This window comes from Rhinoraja longicauda, chromosome 3 (genome assembly GCF_053455715.1).
Source record: "Rhinoraja longicauda isolate Sanriku21f chromosome 3, sRhiLon1.1, whole genome shotgun sequence".
Lineage (NCBI taxonomy): Eukaryota > Metazoa > Chordata > Chondrichthyes > Rajiformes > Arhynchobatidae > Rhinoraja > Rhinoraja longicauda.
This window is the reverse complement of record NC_135955.1, coordinates 21049636-21066136: the sequence shown is the minus strand read 5'-3', so window position 1 is coordinate 21066136 and position 16501 is coordinate 21049636. Positions and strand designations below refer to the sequence as shown.

Below are 16501 nucleotides of genomic sequence, written 5' to 3'. Positions count from 1 at the left end.
AAGAGGACTTCTGAGCCTAAATGAATGTCCATTCCTTAAACGATCCTTAAACCTGTGGACCTCTGGTCCTCTGGTCCTCGATTCACCTACTCTGGGCAAGAGACTCTTTGCATCTACCCTATCTATTCCTCTCATGAATTTAGATTTTTTTTTAGATTTAGAGATACAGCGCGGAAACAGGCCCTTCGGCCCACCAAGTCCGCGCCGCCCAGCGATCCCCGCACATTAACACTATCCCACACACACTAGGGACAATTTTTACATTTACCCAGTCAATTAGCCTACATACCTGTACGTCTTTGGAGTGTGGGAGGAAACCGAAGATCTCGGAGAAAACCCACGCAGGTCACGGGGAGAACGTACAAACTCCGTACAGACGGCGCCCGTAGTCAGGATCGAACCGGAGTCTCCGGCGCTGCATTCGCTGTAAGGCAGCAACTCTACCGCTGCGCCACCGTGCCACTGTTTACACATCTCTATAAGATCACCCCTCATCTTCCTGCGCTCCATGGAATAGAGTCCCAGCCTGCTCCCCCCAGAGAGCTCAGACCCTCTAGTCCTGGCAACATCCTCGTAAATCGCTGTACCCTTTCCAACTTGACAACGTCTTTCCTATAACATGATGGCCAGAACTGAACACAATACTCTTAATCCTTGTCTAATTGCTGTTAAGGCCCAGCTTTTTATTTATTTTTGCTGCAGACTATATCGTCAGCCAGATGTGGGAGCTGGCAAAATGGTCTTTACATAAAATGGCTATTTCAACACTGAGAAAATAGGAGAACCTGGATTCTACCAATGATAATTTAACGTTTGCTAAGGAATCATAAAAAATGGAAATCAGAACCATTTCCTTGAGCGCTGACTGCCTTTGTTCAAGGATTTCTGCTGAGAATTGTTTTTTTCAGTTAAAAACCTGAATATCACAGCCATTACCCAGTAAATCTCTGTCAATGATCACTGCCTGACCTGCTGGACCTGTATTAAAGTTCCACAATTCACAACCTTTATTTGTCCTCTCACTCTCCAGCTCTCAATTCATTGCTTTTACATTCCTTTGTTCAGATTTTCTCTCTGTCTCCATTAATCCATCAACTCGATGATCTTATTCACAGTTAATCCCCACAGCAACCCTGGTCTCATTGCAGACATTATCTTTCTCTTACCCAAGTCTGCAAATTAAAATCGACTTGTTTTCTCTCCCTCACAGTCTCCGATGAAGGGTCTTAGACCCGAAACACGAACTCTGTTTCTCTTAAAGATTTAATGAGGAAAGTAGAATAATTACTTTTACGTCAAAGACAGAATATGGAATCCTTTACAAAAAAAATTTGAAACAAAGTATTTAAATTATTTTAGTCAACAATGAGATGCTGGATTGAAAAAAATGAATAATATCATTATCATCAGGTTCCTCCTCAATCAACTCATTCCAGTGGCCAAAGATATTGACAAGCTGAAGTAAAATGTATACAGTAGCGTCAACCACTATACATGACCTTCCTTAACCTCACATTGACTCTAATAATAAAGTGACTTCTTATATTCACTCTATACCCATGACGGTGTAGCTGGACACAGTTCCAATTCCATCTTCGAATCTGCTGATGACACCATCATTGTTGGACAAATTACGGATGGTGTGATTCAGAGTATCGGAGGAAGATCAATCGACTGTCCGAATGGTGCCAGAACAACAACCTTGCTCTCAATGTCAGGAAAACCAAGGAATTGTTTGTTGACTTTAGAAGAGGAAGGCCGATGGATCCATAAACCAGTCCTCATTGACAGGAAGATGGTGGAGAGGGTCCATTCCATTCCCTTCATATTCATGTGTCTATCTAAAAAGCCTCTTAAACACCACTATTGTATCTGCTTCCACCACCACCCTGGCACGGTGTTCCAAGCACCCACATGTGTAAAAATACTTGCCCCATACATCTCCTTTAAATTTTGGCCATCTCATCTTAAAGCCATGCCCCAAGTCTTTGACATTTCCACTGTGGATAAGAGGTTCTAATATCTACCCTATCAATTCATAGCTTTTATATTTCTTTTATACTCACACTAATGGAAGAGGTTGCAGCTATCAAAGGCATATTAAGGACAGACAACACTGGAGATATTCTGGCTGATAACCAGGCACACTTGGGTGCTTGGCCACCTACCTTCTCTTTTCCCTTCTGATTTAAATCTCTCAATCACAAACTCAACAGTGTCAGCCTGACAATCTGGTCAGATATTGTGCTGCCAATGATCAACTCCTCTGCTACCTTGTCGCTACACATTAACCCTTATTCTTCTCCATTTTCTTGGTCCATACAAATATACTGGAGACATTAGCTATGCTTGGGGTGTACCCTTGCTCAATCCTTCTTTGTGATGCACTGACTCCAAAATCAGCTCAAAATGGATGGAGATTAAGAGATACAGTCATTGCAAAGGCTGATTCGTTAAGGACACCTGTCCAAGAACAAGCCAAGGACTAACTAAGGAAAGAATAGAGCAGACCAAATAGAACACATGGGAACAGAAGATTACATACTTTAAGCAAAAGTGATGAGCCCAAGATTGCCTGTACATTGCCTGCCTTTCAAAAGGCAAAAAAATTCAATTTTAATCCTGGAGAAACTGTATCTGATCTAAATGTGTACGTGTTGCACTACATTTGTGGAATGCTTTTGTTGGGCATTCTGGATATAAGCACAAAATAGACTTCGGATTGAGACATAAAAATCTGGTGTAATCTTATTGAAGAAACTCATGTAGAAATCATTGGTGCGGCATTAACTTTGATTTTTCCTTATTTAAGATTCCTCATTGGCTCTATGGCTCCTAATAATCGGTCATTAACTTCCGTCTTTTAAAAAACTCCTGCATAACCCGTAAACAGAGGAATGCTTTCCCAACATAATCAAGAATCACTCACACATTCTTTTCTCCCCTCGCGGATTGGCCAAAGGTACAAAAACGTGAAATCATGTGCCACCTGATTCAAGGACAGCTTCATTCCCACTGTTATCAGACTCTTGAATGAACCTCTCATCTGCTAAGAATGTATTCCCAACCTTACAATCTACATTGTTGCAGACCTTGCACATATTATTTTATGTACTTTGTCTGTAGTGGTAGCACTGTATTCACAATATATTTTTACTCCTTTTGCACTATGTCCTCCTAGATAACCATCAGCTAAAGGCTGTGTGCTCAGCCCCCTACTGTACTCACTCTATACCCATGGCAGTGTAGCCGGACACAGTTCCAACTCCATCTCTAAAGTCGCCGATGATATCACTTTTGTTGGATAAATTACAGATGATGACGAGTCCGTGTATAGGGGGGCAAATCGATCAACAGACAAAATGATGCCAGAACAACAAGGAAAACCAAGGAATTGATTGCTGATTTTAGAAGAGGAAAGCTGAGGATCCACAAACCTATCCTCATCGACTGGAGGATGGTGGAGAGATTGAAAACTTCAAATTCCTCGGGTGTGCACATCTCTGAAGATCTGTCCTGGACCCAGCACATTGGGTACTTTCCCGAGGCAGCATGGTGTAGATAGAGTCGACGCTCATTTGCATGATGCATTGGGCTGCTTCCACAACTTCCAGCAATTTCTTGTGATCTTGAGCAGAGCAGGTGCCATACCAAGCTGTGATGCATCCCGATAGTATGGTGCATCTGTGGATATTGGTAAGAGTCATTGTAGGCATGCTGAATTTCCTTGATCTTCTGAGGAAGTAGTGACATTGGTGTGACATTGGCTGTTGCATTGATGTTGTTGGCCCAGGTCAAATTGTTGCCGATGTCTAGATTTAGATTTTAGATTTTAGATTTAGAGATACAGCGCGGAAACAGGCCCTTCAGCCCACCGGGTCCACGCCGCCCAGCGATCCCCGCACATTAACACTATCCTACACACACTAGGGACAATTTTTACATTTGCCCAGCCAATTAACCTACATACCTGTACGTCTTTGGAGTGTGGGAGGAAACCGAAGATCTCGGAGAAAACCCACGCCGGTCACGGGGAGAACGTACAAACTCCGTACAGACGGCGCCCATAATCAGGATCGAACCTGAGTCTCCGGCGCTGCATTCGCTGTAAGGCAGCAACTCTACCGCTGCAACACCGTGCCGCACATCTATACTTAGGTTGTGATGAACAACCACGATAAATAACTCTTGACAAACTGCGCCGTACTCCATGTCAAAAGCAGTGAAATGCTTGTGATTAATGTGACCCTGACCCCCCACCACCCGATTTCCTGACACATCATTTTTAATGTGTATTTTATGTGCGTAATTTAAAAACCGGTCCTTCTCCAAAGATTGAAGTGCCTACGAATTGCTAACTGCAGCCAACACTCCACTGTGGACTTGCTGCTATCACCAATTAAATATTTATGGGGCTATTCACGACTACAGAGTGCAATCAGCCTGCACTCTGGTTAGGGGATCTTCACACCGAGACACTCCTGCACAACCTCCCCTTCCCATTATTTTCTGAGATGACCCAACACCCATCCACCTGCCCTCATGCTGCATGGAGGCCTCCCTCTCAAAGTGCTGATCTCCACAAATAACATTACGTCTGCCTGTCTTGCAAATGGCAGCATTGGCACAAAGCATACTGGTCAGGCTTAAATATTATCAATGGAGATCGAGCTAGAGAAGAATTTCTTTAAGAAGTGAGGTTTTCAATTTCATTTTTAGTTGCACCCTGTAATGCGAATGAACTAAAATCCAATATCTGTGGTTAGACTGAATTATGGCGTATAAACCATTAATTATTATCTCATACCAGCTATGTACTCCGCACATTACACTTAGTCATTTATGACAATAAAATAATTTAATGATAGGAGATGTGCAATTTATCAGAGTGGCGAGTGGTAGGAAGCACCTTTCATGTTGATGCAGGGTATATAAATCTTTACTAGAACTGTATATAAATCAGCGCAATCTGAGTTACAGAGGAAGGGTAGCAGTCTTGCCACTGTGGTCAAGTACAGCTCATCTCGATAAGGTTCTCCACTTGTGCAGAGGGCATCTCAGAGCACCTACCAGATAAAGATAAAATATATGATGATCGTTGAGCATGGGGTAAAGTGAAAGCCATGAACCCATGACAGAGAATGGGTGGCACAGTCAAAGATGAGAGATTGAGGTCACTTTGAAAGATAGGAAGGTGGGAAGACAGAAAGAATCAGCAGAACATCTCAGAAAAGATAGATGCTGAATGATTGAATGCTATTCAGATTATATTTTTTATATAGAAATGGAAATGCTTAAGATAATAAGTTAATTTATCTTTCAGATTGTAATCCTGCTGATATTATTGCAATAGTTGACGAGATTGATCCCTGGGATGGCGGGACTGTCATATGAGGAAAGATTGCAAAGACAAGGCTTGTATTCACTGGAGTTTAGAAGGATGAGAGCGGATCTTATAGAGACATATAAAATTATAAAAGGACTGGACAAGCTAGATGCACAAAAAATATTCCCAATGTTGGGGGAGTCCACAACCAGGGCCCACAGAATAAAGGGGAGGCCATTTAAAACTGAGGTGAGAAGGAAAATTTTCACCCAGAGAGTTGTGAATATGTGGAATTTGCCACAGAGGGCAGTGGAGGCCAAATCACTGGATTAATTTAAGAGAGAGTTAGAGAGATGCTAGGGGAATCAAGGGATATGGGGAGAAGTTGGGCACAGGTTACTGATTGTGGCTGATCAGCCATGATCACAATGAATGGCGGTGCTGGCTCGAAGGGCCGAATGGCCTCCTCCTGCACCTATTTTCTATGTTTCTATGTTCTTGGCATTCAACTCCCCTTCCCTTTCCCACACGAACCTGTCCATCTTTGGCCTCATCGAATTCATGTTCTTGGCATTCACGCACAGTTCTGCTTTGCATTTCCTGGTCTTCATTAAACTACTTTGGCTGGGTCTTCAAATGTGTGGGATTCTAAGGCTCTTTGTCAGAAAAATGTAGGGTACCAATTTAAGAAATATTCATTAAATCTCCAAACAATATGCTGGAGGAACCGAACGGGTCGAACAGCATCTTTGGATGGAAATGAATGGTTGATATTTCAAGTCAAAACACTGCATCAGGACTGAGCATGGAGAGGGAAGATATCTAGTATGAAAAAAAGAGAGGGAGTGGTGAGGGGAAGCAAACAATAATTGGTGAAGAGCAGTGAAGGATGATGAACATATGTATGTTCATCAAGTAACCCCTGCATCCCCTCTCTCTCCATCCCTCCCCCACCCAAGTCACACCAGCTTCTCGTTCTCACCTAGCAAACAGCTATCAATGGCCTGTTCCCTTATCATTGTTACGTTTTTGCATAAATCTAATTTATTTCTTCTATATCTATCCACATCACCGTCTATCTCTCTCCTTTCTCTTTCCCGTGACTCTCAGTCTGAAGAAGGGTCTCGAACTGAAAGGTCACCCATTCCTTCTCTCCAGAGATGCTGAGTTACTCCAGCATTTTGTGTCTATCTTTGGTGTAAAGCAGCATCTGCAGTTCCTTCCTACACATGAACATATGAAGCCAGATGGGGGAGGGATGCGCAAAATGTGTAGGAAGGATCTGCAGATGTTGTTTACACTGAAGATAGATACAAAGAGCTGGAGCAACAAAGCGGACCAGGCAGCATCTCGGGAGAAAAGGAATAGGTGATGTTTTGGGTCAGAACAAGACTGAATGGACGCAAGGTGCTTCTGCCTCCTTTCCTCAGTGCGGTGATAGTGAACACAGTGACAGACAGGACGTTAGGTGCTATGGGGTCTAAACTTCAAGCCACTCACCTCAAATTACTGTCATTGACTTTACAGTTCAGAGCAGAGATGGTGTAAGATTTGGCTTTGTCCACCACATATTGAATGCCTGATTCCCTTTTGCAGGACATGGATTTTGCCTAATAGTGTGTCACAAATGTTCCTTATCGCCAGGAAGCAAAAGCCTGAATATGGACCAACTGTGACTATCTGCAGCCACAGACTGCTCATCTACCTGAAGAGTTGTGAATAGAACAGAGCTGATTGTGACAATCAGTTAATATTTCCAAGCAAAAAAACATCGTGCTCGATGAACTCAGCGGATCAGGTCGCATGTGTAGAGGGAATTGACAGGCGATGGTTTGGGTTGGGATCCTTCTTCAACCCTAATACCTCCAATGAGATAACATAGAACTATTGGGAATGGATGATTGATGCTTGGCGTGGACTCGATGGGCCAAAGGGCCTGTTTCCATGCTGTATCTTACATTTAATCGGGTTGAAAGATACAGCTTGGGTGTAGGTTAGGGCTAGTAAGTCTCAAATGAAGGACAGGCAGGGAGGGGTGAAGGAATATGGTGATGCAGATGGGCTGAAGTGCATTTAATTTCAATGCAAGAAGTATTGTGGAGTAAGCAGATGAACTTAATCCTGGATTGATGCTTGAGACTATGATGTTGTGGCCACTGTGGAGACATGGTTGCAAGGGGGACATGACTCGCTGCTCAATGTTCCGGAGGTTTGATATTTCAGACGTGATCCAAAGGGAGGCAATAGAGATGGAGGGTTTATGCTACTGATCAGGGAGACTATCATGGCACCATGCAGAGAGGACATACTGGAGGATTTGTCCACTGTGACAATAGACAATAGGTGCAGGAGGAGGCCATTCAACCCTTTGAGCCAGCACCTCCATTCAATGTGATCATGGCTGATCATTCTCAATGAGTACCCCGTTCCTGCCTTCTCCCCATACCCCCTGACTCCACTATCCTTAAGAGCTCTATCTAGCTCTCTCTTGAATGCATTCAGAGAATTTGCCTCCACTGCCTTCTGAGGCAGAAAATTCCACAGATTCACAACTCTCTGACTGAAAACGTTTTTCCTCATCTCCATTCTAAATGGCCTACCCCTTATTCTTAAACTGTTGCCCCTGGTTCTGGATTCCCCCAACATTGGGAAAATGTTTCCTGCCTCTAACGTGTCCAACTCCTTAATAATCTTATACGTTTCGATAAGATCCCCTCTCATCCTTCTAAATTCCAGTGTATACAAGCCTAGTCGCTCCAGTCTTTCAACATATGACAGTCCCGCCATTCCGGGAATTAACCTAGTAAACCTACGCTGCACGCCCTCAATAGCAAGAATATCCTTCCTCAAATTTGGAGACCAAAACTGCACACGGTACTCCAGGTGTTCTCTCACTAGGGCCCTGTACAACTGCAGAAGGACCTCTTTGCTGCTATACTCAACTCCTCTTGTTATGAAGGCCAACATTCCATTGGCTTTACCTTTACCTGTACCTGCATGCTTCCTTTCAGTGACGGATGCACTAGGACACCCAGATCTCGTTGTACGTCCCCTTTTCCTATCTTGACACCATTCAGATAATACTCTGCCTTCCTATTCTTACCACCAAAGTGGATAACCTCACACTTATCCACATTAAACTGCATCTGCCATGCATCCGCCCACTCACACAACCTGTCCAAGTCACCCTGCAACCTCATAGCATTTTCCTCACAGTTCACACTACCACCCAGCTTTGTATCATCTGCAAATTTGCTAATGGTACTTTTAATCCCTTCATCCAAGTCATTAATGTATACTGTGGCAGTATGGCTGGAGCTTAGAAATAAGAAAGGTGCGAGCACTCTAATGGCATTATACTATAGGCTCCCCAATAGCAAGCGGAAGATAGAGGAACAAATATGTAGACACATTCACGAATGATGCCAAAGCAACAGGGTTGTCTTAGTGGGTGGTCTTAACCCACTTTCTTAGATGGGGCAGAATTTGTGAAGTATTTTCTAGAGGGTTTCTTGAAATAGTACGTGGATACTCTAACTTGAGAAGGGAATATACGAGATGTTGTGTTGGTAAATGAGTTTGGCCAGGTGACTGGTGTTTCAGTGGAAGAGCACAAGATCACAACTCCATAAGTCTGGCAATTATTTTGAATTGCGGGAATTGGAGTAAGGCAAACTACAATGTTATTACACAGGAGCTCAGGAGGCTACACTGGGACAATTGTTATTGGGTAAGCTGTTTAAAGGCCAGTTGATCAATGTTCAGAACCGGCATGTTCCAATGAGGAGATGGGATAAGGTTGGTAAAGTAATGGAACCTTGGATGACCAAAGAGGATGTAAATTTGGTCAAAAAGGAAAAGGAAGCACATGCTAGGTTTAGGAGGTTGGAACCATGCAGAGCCTTTGAGGAATATAAAGAAAGGAGGAAAGCAGGTGAGTGGAAGAGTCAAAAGGGGTCATAAAATGGTTTTGGTGAGTTGGATTAAAGAAAATCACAAAGCTTTTCATACCCATACTAAAAACCAGAGCATAACCAGGGAGAAGGTAGGACCACTGAAGGATCAGGAGGGAATTTGTGCTTGGAATTTGGGGATGTTGGCGAGCTTCTAAATGAATACTTTGCATCTCTTTTCACCAAGGAGAAGGACAAGGAGGACAGTGAGATCAGTGTTGAGAATATTAATATGCAAAGGCAATTTGAGATTAAAAAGGAGGAGGTGTTGGGGGTCTTGAAGAGCAACAAGGTGCATAAATCCCCGGGACCTGATGGGATTTATCCCAGGTTATTGAGAGCGGCAAGAGTGGAGATTGTGGGAGCCTTGATGAAGATCTTTGCCTGCGGTCTCACCACAGGTGAGGTCCTGGAGGACTGAGGAGCATCTAATGTTGTTCATTTATTTAAAAGTAGTGAGAAAAATCCAGGGAATTATAGGTCGGCAAGCCTCCTGTCAGTGATAGGGAAACTATTGAAGGGCATTCTTTGGGGTAGGAATTACTCAAATTTGGAAGAAAATGTGTTAATCAGGGACAGTCAGCATGGCTTTGTACATGTGAGGTCATGTCTTACTAACTTGATTGAGTATTTTGAGGAGATGATGAGGGTCGATGTTGGATTTTAGTAAGCCATTTGATAAAGCTCCCCATATTTGGTTGATTCCATTGATTAAGATGTGTGGGATTAATAGTGACTTGGCCGTATGGATTTGGAATTGGCTTACTGATTGAAGAGAAAGAGTTGTGATGGAAGGACAATATTCATGATGGAGGTTTGTGACCAGTGGAGTTCTGCAGGGATCTATGCCGGGATCACTGCTGTTTGTGATATACATAAATGACTTGGACATAGAGGGAGATGGACTGGTTAGTAAGTTTGCAGATGATACCAGATTGCTGGAACTGTGACTGAGGAAAGCTGTTAAAGTATACAGCAGGATCAAAGAGAAAACAAGAAGATCCAGAAGAAGGCATAACAAGCATAGAAACATAGAAACATAGAAAATAGGTGCAGGAGTAGGCCATTCGGCCCTTCGAGCCTGCACCGCCATTCAATATGATCATGGCTGATCACCCAGCTCAGTAACCTGTACCTGCCTTCTCTCCATACCCCCTGATCCCTTTAGCAAAAAGGGCCACATCTAACTCCCTCTTAAATATAGCCAATGAACTGGCCTCAACTACCTTCTGTGGCAGAGAATTCCACAGACTCACCACTCTCTGTGTGAAGAAATGTTTTCTCATCTCGGTCCTAAAAGACTTCCCCCTTATCCTTAAGCTGTGACCCCTGGTTCTGGACTCCCCCAACATCGGGAACAATCTTCCCGCATCTAGCCTCTCCAACCCCTTAAGAATTTTATATGTTTCTATAAGATCCCCCCTCAGTCTTCTAAATTCCAGCGAGCATCTTGTAGTTCAACAACACACATCTACTCCCGACATCCAGTCTTTTTTTCCCTGAAGCAATTTCCCTCTGGAATGCCCTCCCACAATCCTCTGTTGACGTGCCCACCTACGCATCCTTCAAGGCCTCCATCCAGACCCACAGACACAAAGCTCCCACAAGACCAGACCCACTCTCGCCAACTTCCAGTGTAGTCCATGGTGGACTCTTCGGAGGTGATGACCACAAGATACAAGATTCAAGATACAAGATATGGATCAGCTGCAGCTAAGGTTTCCACCTCATTAACCTAGAAAGCCTTCCTCTGACATGATGCTTGACTGGTTAATTATGTGGTCCACTGAGTCGCATGTCTTATCCCCCAAAAAACATTAAATGAAGCAATCTATTTCATGCTCATTCGATGAATGGTGCTGTGCGGATTGAGAGGCCATGGAACTTGACGGCAATTAGGACCCAGGGCGTTGCTCCTGATGTTGAGCTTGTTTAAAACAAGGGAAATCGATAACAGTGCAATCTCTCTCTCTCTCTCTCTCTCCCTCCCTCCCTCCCTCCCTCCCTCTCCCCCTCCCCCTTTCTTCTCTCCCTCTCCCTCTCTCCATCCCTCCCTCCCCCCCCTCCCCCCTCTCTCCCTCTCTCCCTCTCCATCCCTCTCTCTCCCTCTCTCTCCCTCCCTTCCTCTCCCTCTCTCCTCTCCTCTCCTCTCCTCTCTCTCCCTCCCTCTCTCTCCCTCCCTCTCCCTCTCCCCCTACTCTCTCTCCCCCTCTTCTACCTCTCTCTCTCTCTCTCTCTCTCTCTCTCTCTCTCTCTCTCTCTCTCTCTCTCTCCTCCCTCCTCTCTCTATCCTACCCCTCCTCTCTCTCCCTCCCTCTCCCCTACTCCCTCTCTCCTCTCCTCTCTCTCTCCCTCCCTCTCTCCCTCTCTCCCCCTCTCCCCCTACTCTCTCTCCTCCCCCTCTTCTACCTCTCCCTCCTCTCTCTCCCCCCTCCTCTCCTCCTCTCTCTCTCTCTCTCTCTCTCTCTCTCCCGCCCGGAGAATGGGCTGTGCTGGCGCTAACGCGTACACACTCCACCTCCCGCATCATGATATTTTCTTAGATCCATTTGCTTCCTGTTCCACTTATCCACAAGGGGCTTAGAGAAGTTGTGCTGCAGTTTCTGGCTGCGGATGGGAAAGGCTGACAGTTTGCAAGAGGTGCCATGCAGTTGTCAATAGCCCTGATTGTGTGCGTGCTGTCGCTGTCAGGCACCACAGGTGAGTGGCTGCATCGCTGCTGTCGGGTGTCCAATTTTGCAAATAAATCAGTGGAGAATGTTTCTTTTATGTGTTTCTGTCCTCGCAATCGCTCGCAGGCAGCAGTTAAAAGATGAACGAGGCTTGGGTGGATAGCAGACGGATTTATGAGATGGCTTCTCTTGTTGGACTGAGTGGGAACCAGCTCAGATGGAGAAAAACGTCAGTGGTTTAGGAAATATTTCCAGTGACTTCACTGGCGCTGCCATACCTAGTTTAATGGCATATATCTACTTTAGTGTTTTGTTTACTACCCAAATCTTTTAACCACCAAGTTAATAATTAGGACACAGGTATCAGTATTTGATGGCAGCCCTTGCAAAATGCTGGATTTCTGATGTGGATAAGATTAAAGGATATGGTGCGGATACATATTACTTTTAGACATTATTCAGTTCGTCCCAGACAGCACAGACAATGCACGTCTTATCCAGAAAGGGGTTAATGTTACAGAGAATGTGCATGCTTTTTTAAGCAAACGGTAAAGTAGATTATGTAACTAAACTCGGCAAGGTCTCTCTCGGGGACTGTGGAGATGAATATTTCAATCGATTCGGCACTCCACCATCTGGATGGATCTTAATCCGATGATGTTTGAAATGTATTCGCAAACAAAAACAACTGGCTTGCATTCAGAGGCATTTAGAAACATGTTGGACAGAACACAGTTCTACAGAAGAATAAACGCTGAAGCATTAGGAAAACAACAAAATATGTTCCCTGATTAATGAGCAGTATTATCTGGAATAAAACTCATTTGTTTCAGATTGTTTCTATATATATATATATATAGAAACAATCTGAAACAAATGAGTTTTATTCCAGATAATACTGCTCATTAATCAGGGAACATATAAAACTCATTTGTTTCAGATTGTTTCTATATATATATATATAGACAATCTGAAACAAATGAGTTTTATTCCAGATAATACTGCTCATTAATCAGGGAACATATTTTGTTGTTTTCCTAATGCTTCAGCGTTTATTCTTCTGTAGAACTGTGTTCTGTCCAACATGTTTCTAAATGCCTCTGAATGCAAGCCAGTTGTTTTTATATATATATATATATATATAGCACAGCACAGTGTCGAGTTTAATTGCAACCTTATACCACAAAACACAGGATCTCAAGAAACTAGAAGCAGGATGAGGCCACCAAGTCGGTCAAGATTGACCCGCCATTCAGTATGATCACGACTGATCTCACCTGGCCTCATCTCATCTTCTGTACTAATTCTCCATACCCTCAATTTGTCAATCTTCCAAATATTTGTCTATCTACACATTAAATCCATTTAATGATTTAGTCCCCACCACTCTCTGGAGCAGAGTATCCAGGATTTTGCTGTTCATTGAGACAAGAGATTTCTGCATAACCTAGATATTTAGATAACCATCCCCTTATCTTGTAACTATGGTCTCTTATTCAAGAGTTTCCCACATGAAAATATTTCAATATCTACTCCGTCAAGTCCCCTTTGGATATTATATGTTTGAATAAGGTCGCCCCGCATTCCTCTAAACTCCATGGAAAACAGACACAAACTGTTCAGCCTTTTTTATTAGGATAAGACTGATAAGACTGATGTTTTAATCCTATTTGAAATATATTGAAGCATTCTGAATTGAGGGCTCAGGAAGTGAGCTCTATTTAATTTTAAATGTAATCACACAATACAAAAATAAATGAACTAACACAGTATAGGATGGATAATGCGTATATAAGGATAGATTGGATCTATTTATATGTACATTTAATATTAAAATGAAAAAATCATTTCAAATTTCAACATTTTTAGCAATTAGATTTAATTTATGAATGCAGGTTTAAACAAAGACGAGTACAATACTTTTTAGATTTCTTCATTTATGATTTGAAACAATTGTGTCATATGAAGAGTTGATAAAAATGTTTTATTTCATTTTATTATTTTCTCTCTGAACTTTTCCTACTATGTGAGTTCCTTAGCTTAAGGAATAGACACTAACCTATTTCCTAGATGTGGTATCATTCTTTTGCATCTTTCATTCCTCTCTAATAGTTTAAATATGTTGCATCTTGCTTTCTACGGCAGCAGACTATGTATAATTTATTGGCACATGATCCATTGCCTGACTGCACTAACTCTATCAAAGCCATTGACGGCGATCAAAAATGCATCTTGCATTACCTGAAAAGAGTTATTAACATAAAATGATATTAATATTGAATATATGCAACCTGATAAAATATTTTCAAAACATTAATATTTTGGAATATCTTATTTTGCATATACCTATTTTTGTCACCTATGGTCAGCCATGACCGAGAGGGGCCTACAAATATTTTTGTCCCAAAGCAGTCGATAATTTTTATTTTTAAACTGAATTATGCACCATGGGCCATTTGCCTCAATTGGTTTATTCTGATTTTTGTTTTCTCTCAGCTTTATTACTTCATCTTGTCTTTACGATAGGTTATTCTATTCTTTTCTCCTTCATGCATTGAATTGAATTTACATCTTTTCATTTACCGTATCCAACTGCTCAATTAACAATTCATTTTTCTTACACAGGCATTATAATTTAAACAGGAGAATCATTGATGCTTGGTTTAACTTCAGCACATATAACCTAATCTTCCCTGACAAGATGTAATAAGAATTACTATTAGGGATGTCAGGAAAGAAACAAAATAGGTTATTAATGGAAACCCATTATTACTAAATTACCAAATTCTACTTTACCAGAGAAATGGTTCATGTCTTTGTTATTGTTGGGAAGCATTTTACAGTAAAGCTTCAGGAACATTTCCAGCATAACTGTTGGTAAAACTAAACCATTTGAGGGCCGTGAGTCTTTTTTCTTTGAATGAATAAGGACATATGAAAATTGCCCTTGTACACTCGGGTTGTTTCATTGGTGTGTCAATGCAGTCAATTGATATCCAAGATATGGTGAATGCATTATGTAATCAGGCAGATCAAAGTATATAACAGGGTTTCTATTTCCTCAAGTCATCTACAAACACATCCTTATCATCATATCTAGACCCATGATTAGAGATGGTAGCAGCTCAGTGCAGAACTGAAAGCTGATATTATAAACTGTCTTTCCTCATATTTTAAGGTAACCTTGGACAAATGTCACTTCAAGAATATTGGATTGTATTATAAGACAGTGACTTGCTGATCAAATAGATTTGATGCTGACCTCTCTGCTTCTGAAACTTAATATTATCACTCTCCTTGCCCTCATCTTTATCCTTTACCCATATGCCTATGTAGCTCATTTTGCATTATAAAAGTCATTGTATATGTTATTGTGTAAAAATATTCACCTCAGAAAGCAAAATATTATTATTATAGACCTAAGGGTGCAGTTTTGGTCTCCAAATTTGAGGAAGGATATTCTTGCTATGGAGGGCGTGCAGCGTAGGTTCACTAGGTTAATTCCCGGAATGGCGGGACTGTCGTATGTTGAAAGGCTGGAGCGATTGGGCTTGTATACACTGGAATTTAGAAGGATGAGGGGGGATCTTATTGAAACATATAAGATAATTAGGGGATTGGACACATTAGAGGCAGATAACATGTTCCCAATGTTAGGGGAGTCCAGAACAAGGGGCCACAGTTTGAGAATAAGGGGTAGGCCATTTAGAACGGAGATGAGGAAGAACTTTTTCAGTCAGAGGGTGGTGAAGGTGTGGAATTCTCTGCCTCAGAAGGCAGTGGAGGCCAGTTCGTTGGATGCTTTCAAGAGAGAGCTGGATAGAGCTCTTGAGGATAGCGGAGTGAGGGGGTATGGGGAGAAGGCAGGAACGGGGTACTGATTGAGTGATCAGCCATGATCGCATTGAATGGCGGTGCTGGCTCGAAGGGCTGAATGGCCTACTCCTGCACCTATTGTCTATTGTCTATTGTCTATTGTCTAAACTGTTTCCAGTGGCAAGAGGGTCATGAACTAAAGCCGATAATTAAAACTGATTAACAAATGAAGGATTAACAGTCTGAAGAAGGGTCTCGACCCGAAACGTCACCCATTCCTTCTCTCCCGAGATGCTGCCTGACCTGCTGAGTTACTCCAGCATTTTGTGAATAAATACCTTCGATTCGTACCAGCATCTGCAGTTATTTTCTTATATAACAAATGAAGGAGAAATGGCACGAACAGTTATTCACTGGCAATTAACATCTGCTGGAGGAATTCAACCGACTAAGCAATGTCTCTGAGGATTGAAGGGTGAGGGAGGAATTGCCAATGCTTCAGACTGAGAATCTGCGTTAGAATAGACCTGCTGCAGGCAATTGGCCAGAAATGTCAACAATTCCTACAGATGCTGCTCGATCACTGATTTCCTACAGCAGATTGTTTGTTGCTCCAGATTCCCGCATCTGCAGATCATTGTGTCTCTTTGACCATTCTTATGATCTGGGATGCACTATCTGGAATAATGGAGGAAGCCAATTCTGCACATTCAAGAGGCACTGGATAGTGGGAT

The 16501-nt window shown here is 42.5% G+C and overlaps 1 protein-coding gene across 1 annotated transcript in view; it reads left to right on the top strand.

Moving 5' to 3' along the window:
• Positions 1-11696: 11696 nt before the first annotated feature.
• The window catches only part of LOC144590052 (neuronal acetylcholine receptor subunit beta-3-like), a 33835-nt gene continuing 29030 nt past the window's right edge, over positions 11697-16501 (top strand). Inside the window, exon 1 of the mRNA XM_078394922.1 lies at positions 11697-11979. Within this exon, the coding sequence (XP_078251048.1) occupies positions 11925-11979 (55 nt within the window). The 5' untranslated portion in view covers positions 11697-11924. The remainder of the gene's footprint in view (positions 11980-16501) is intronic.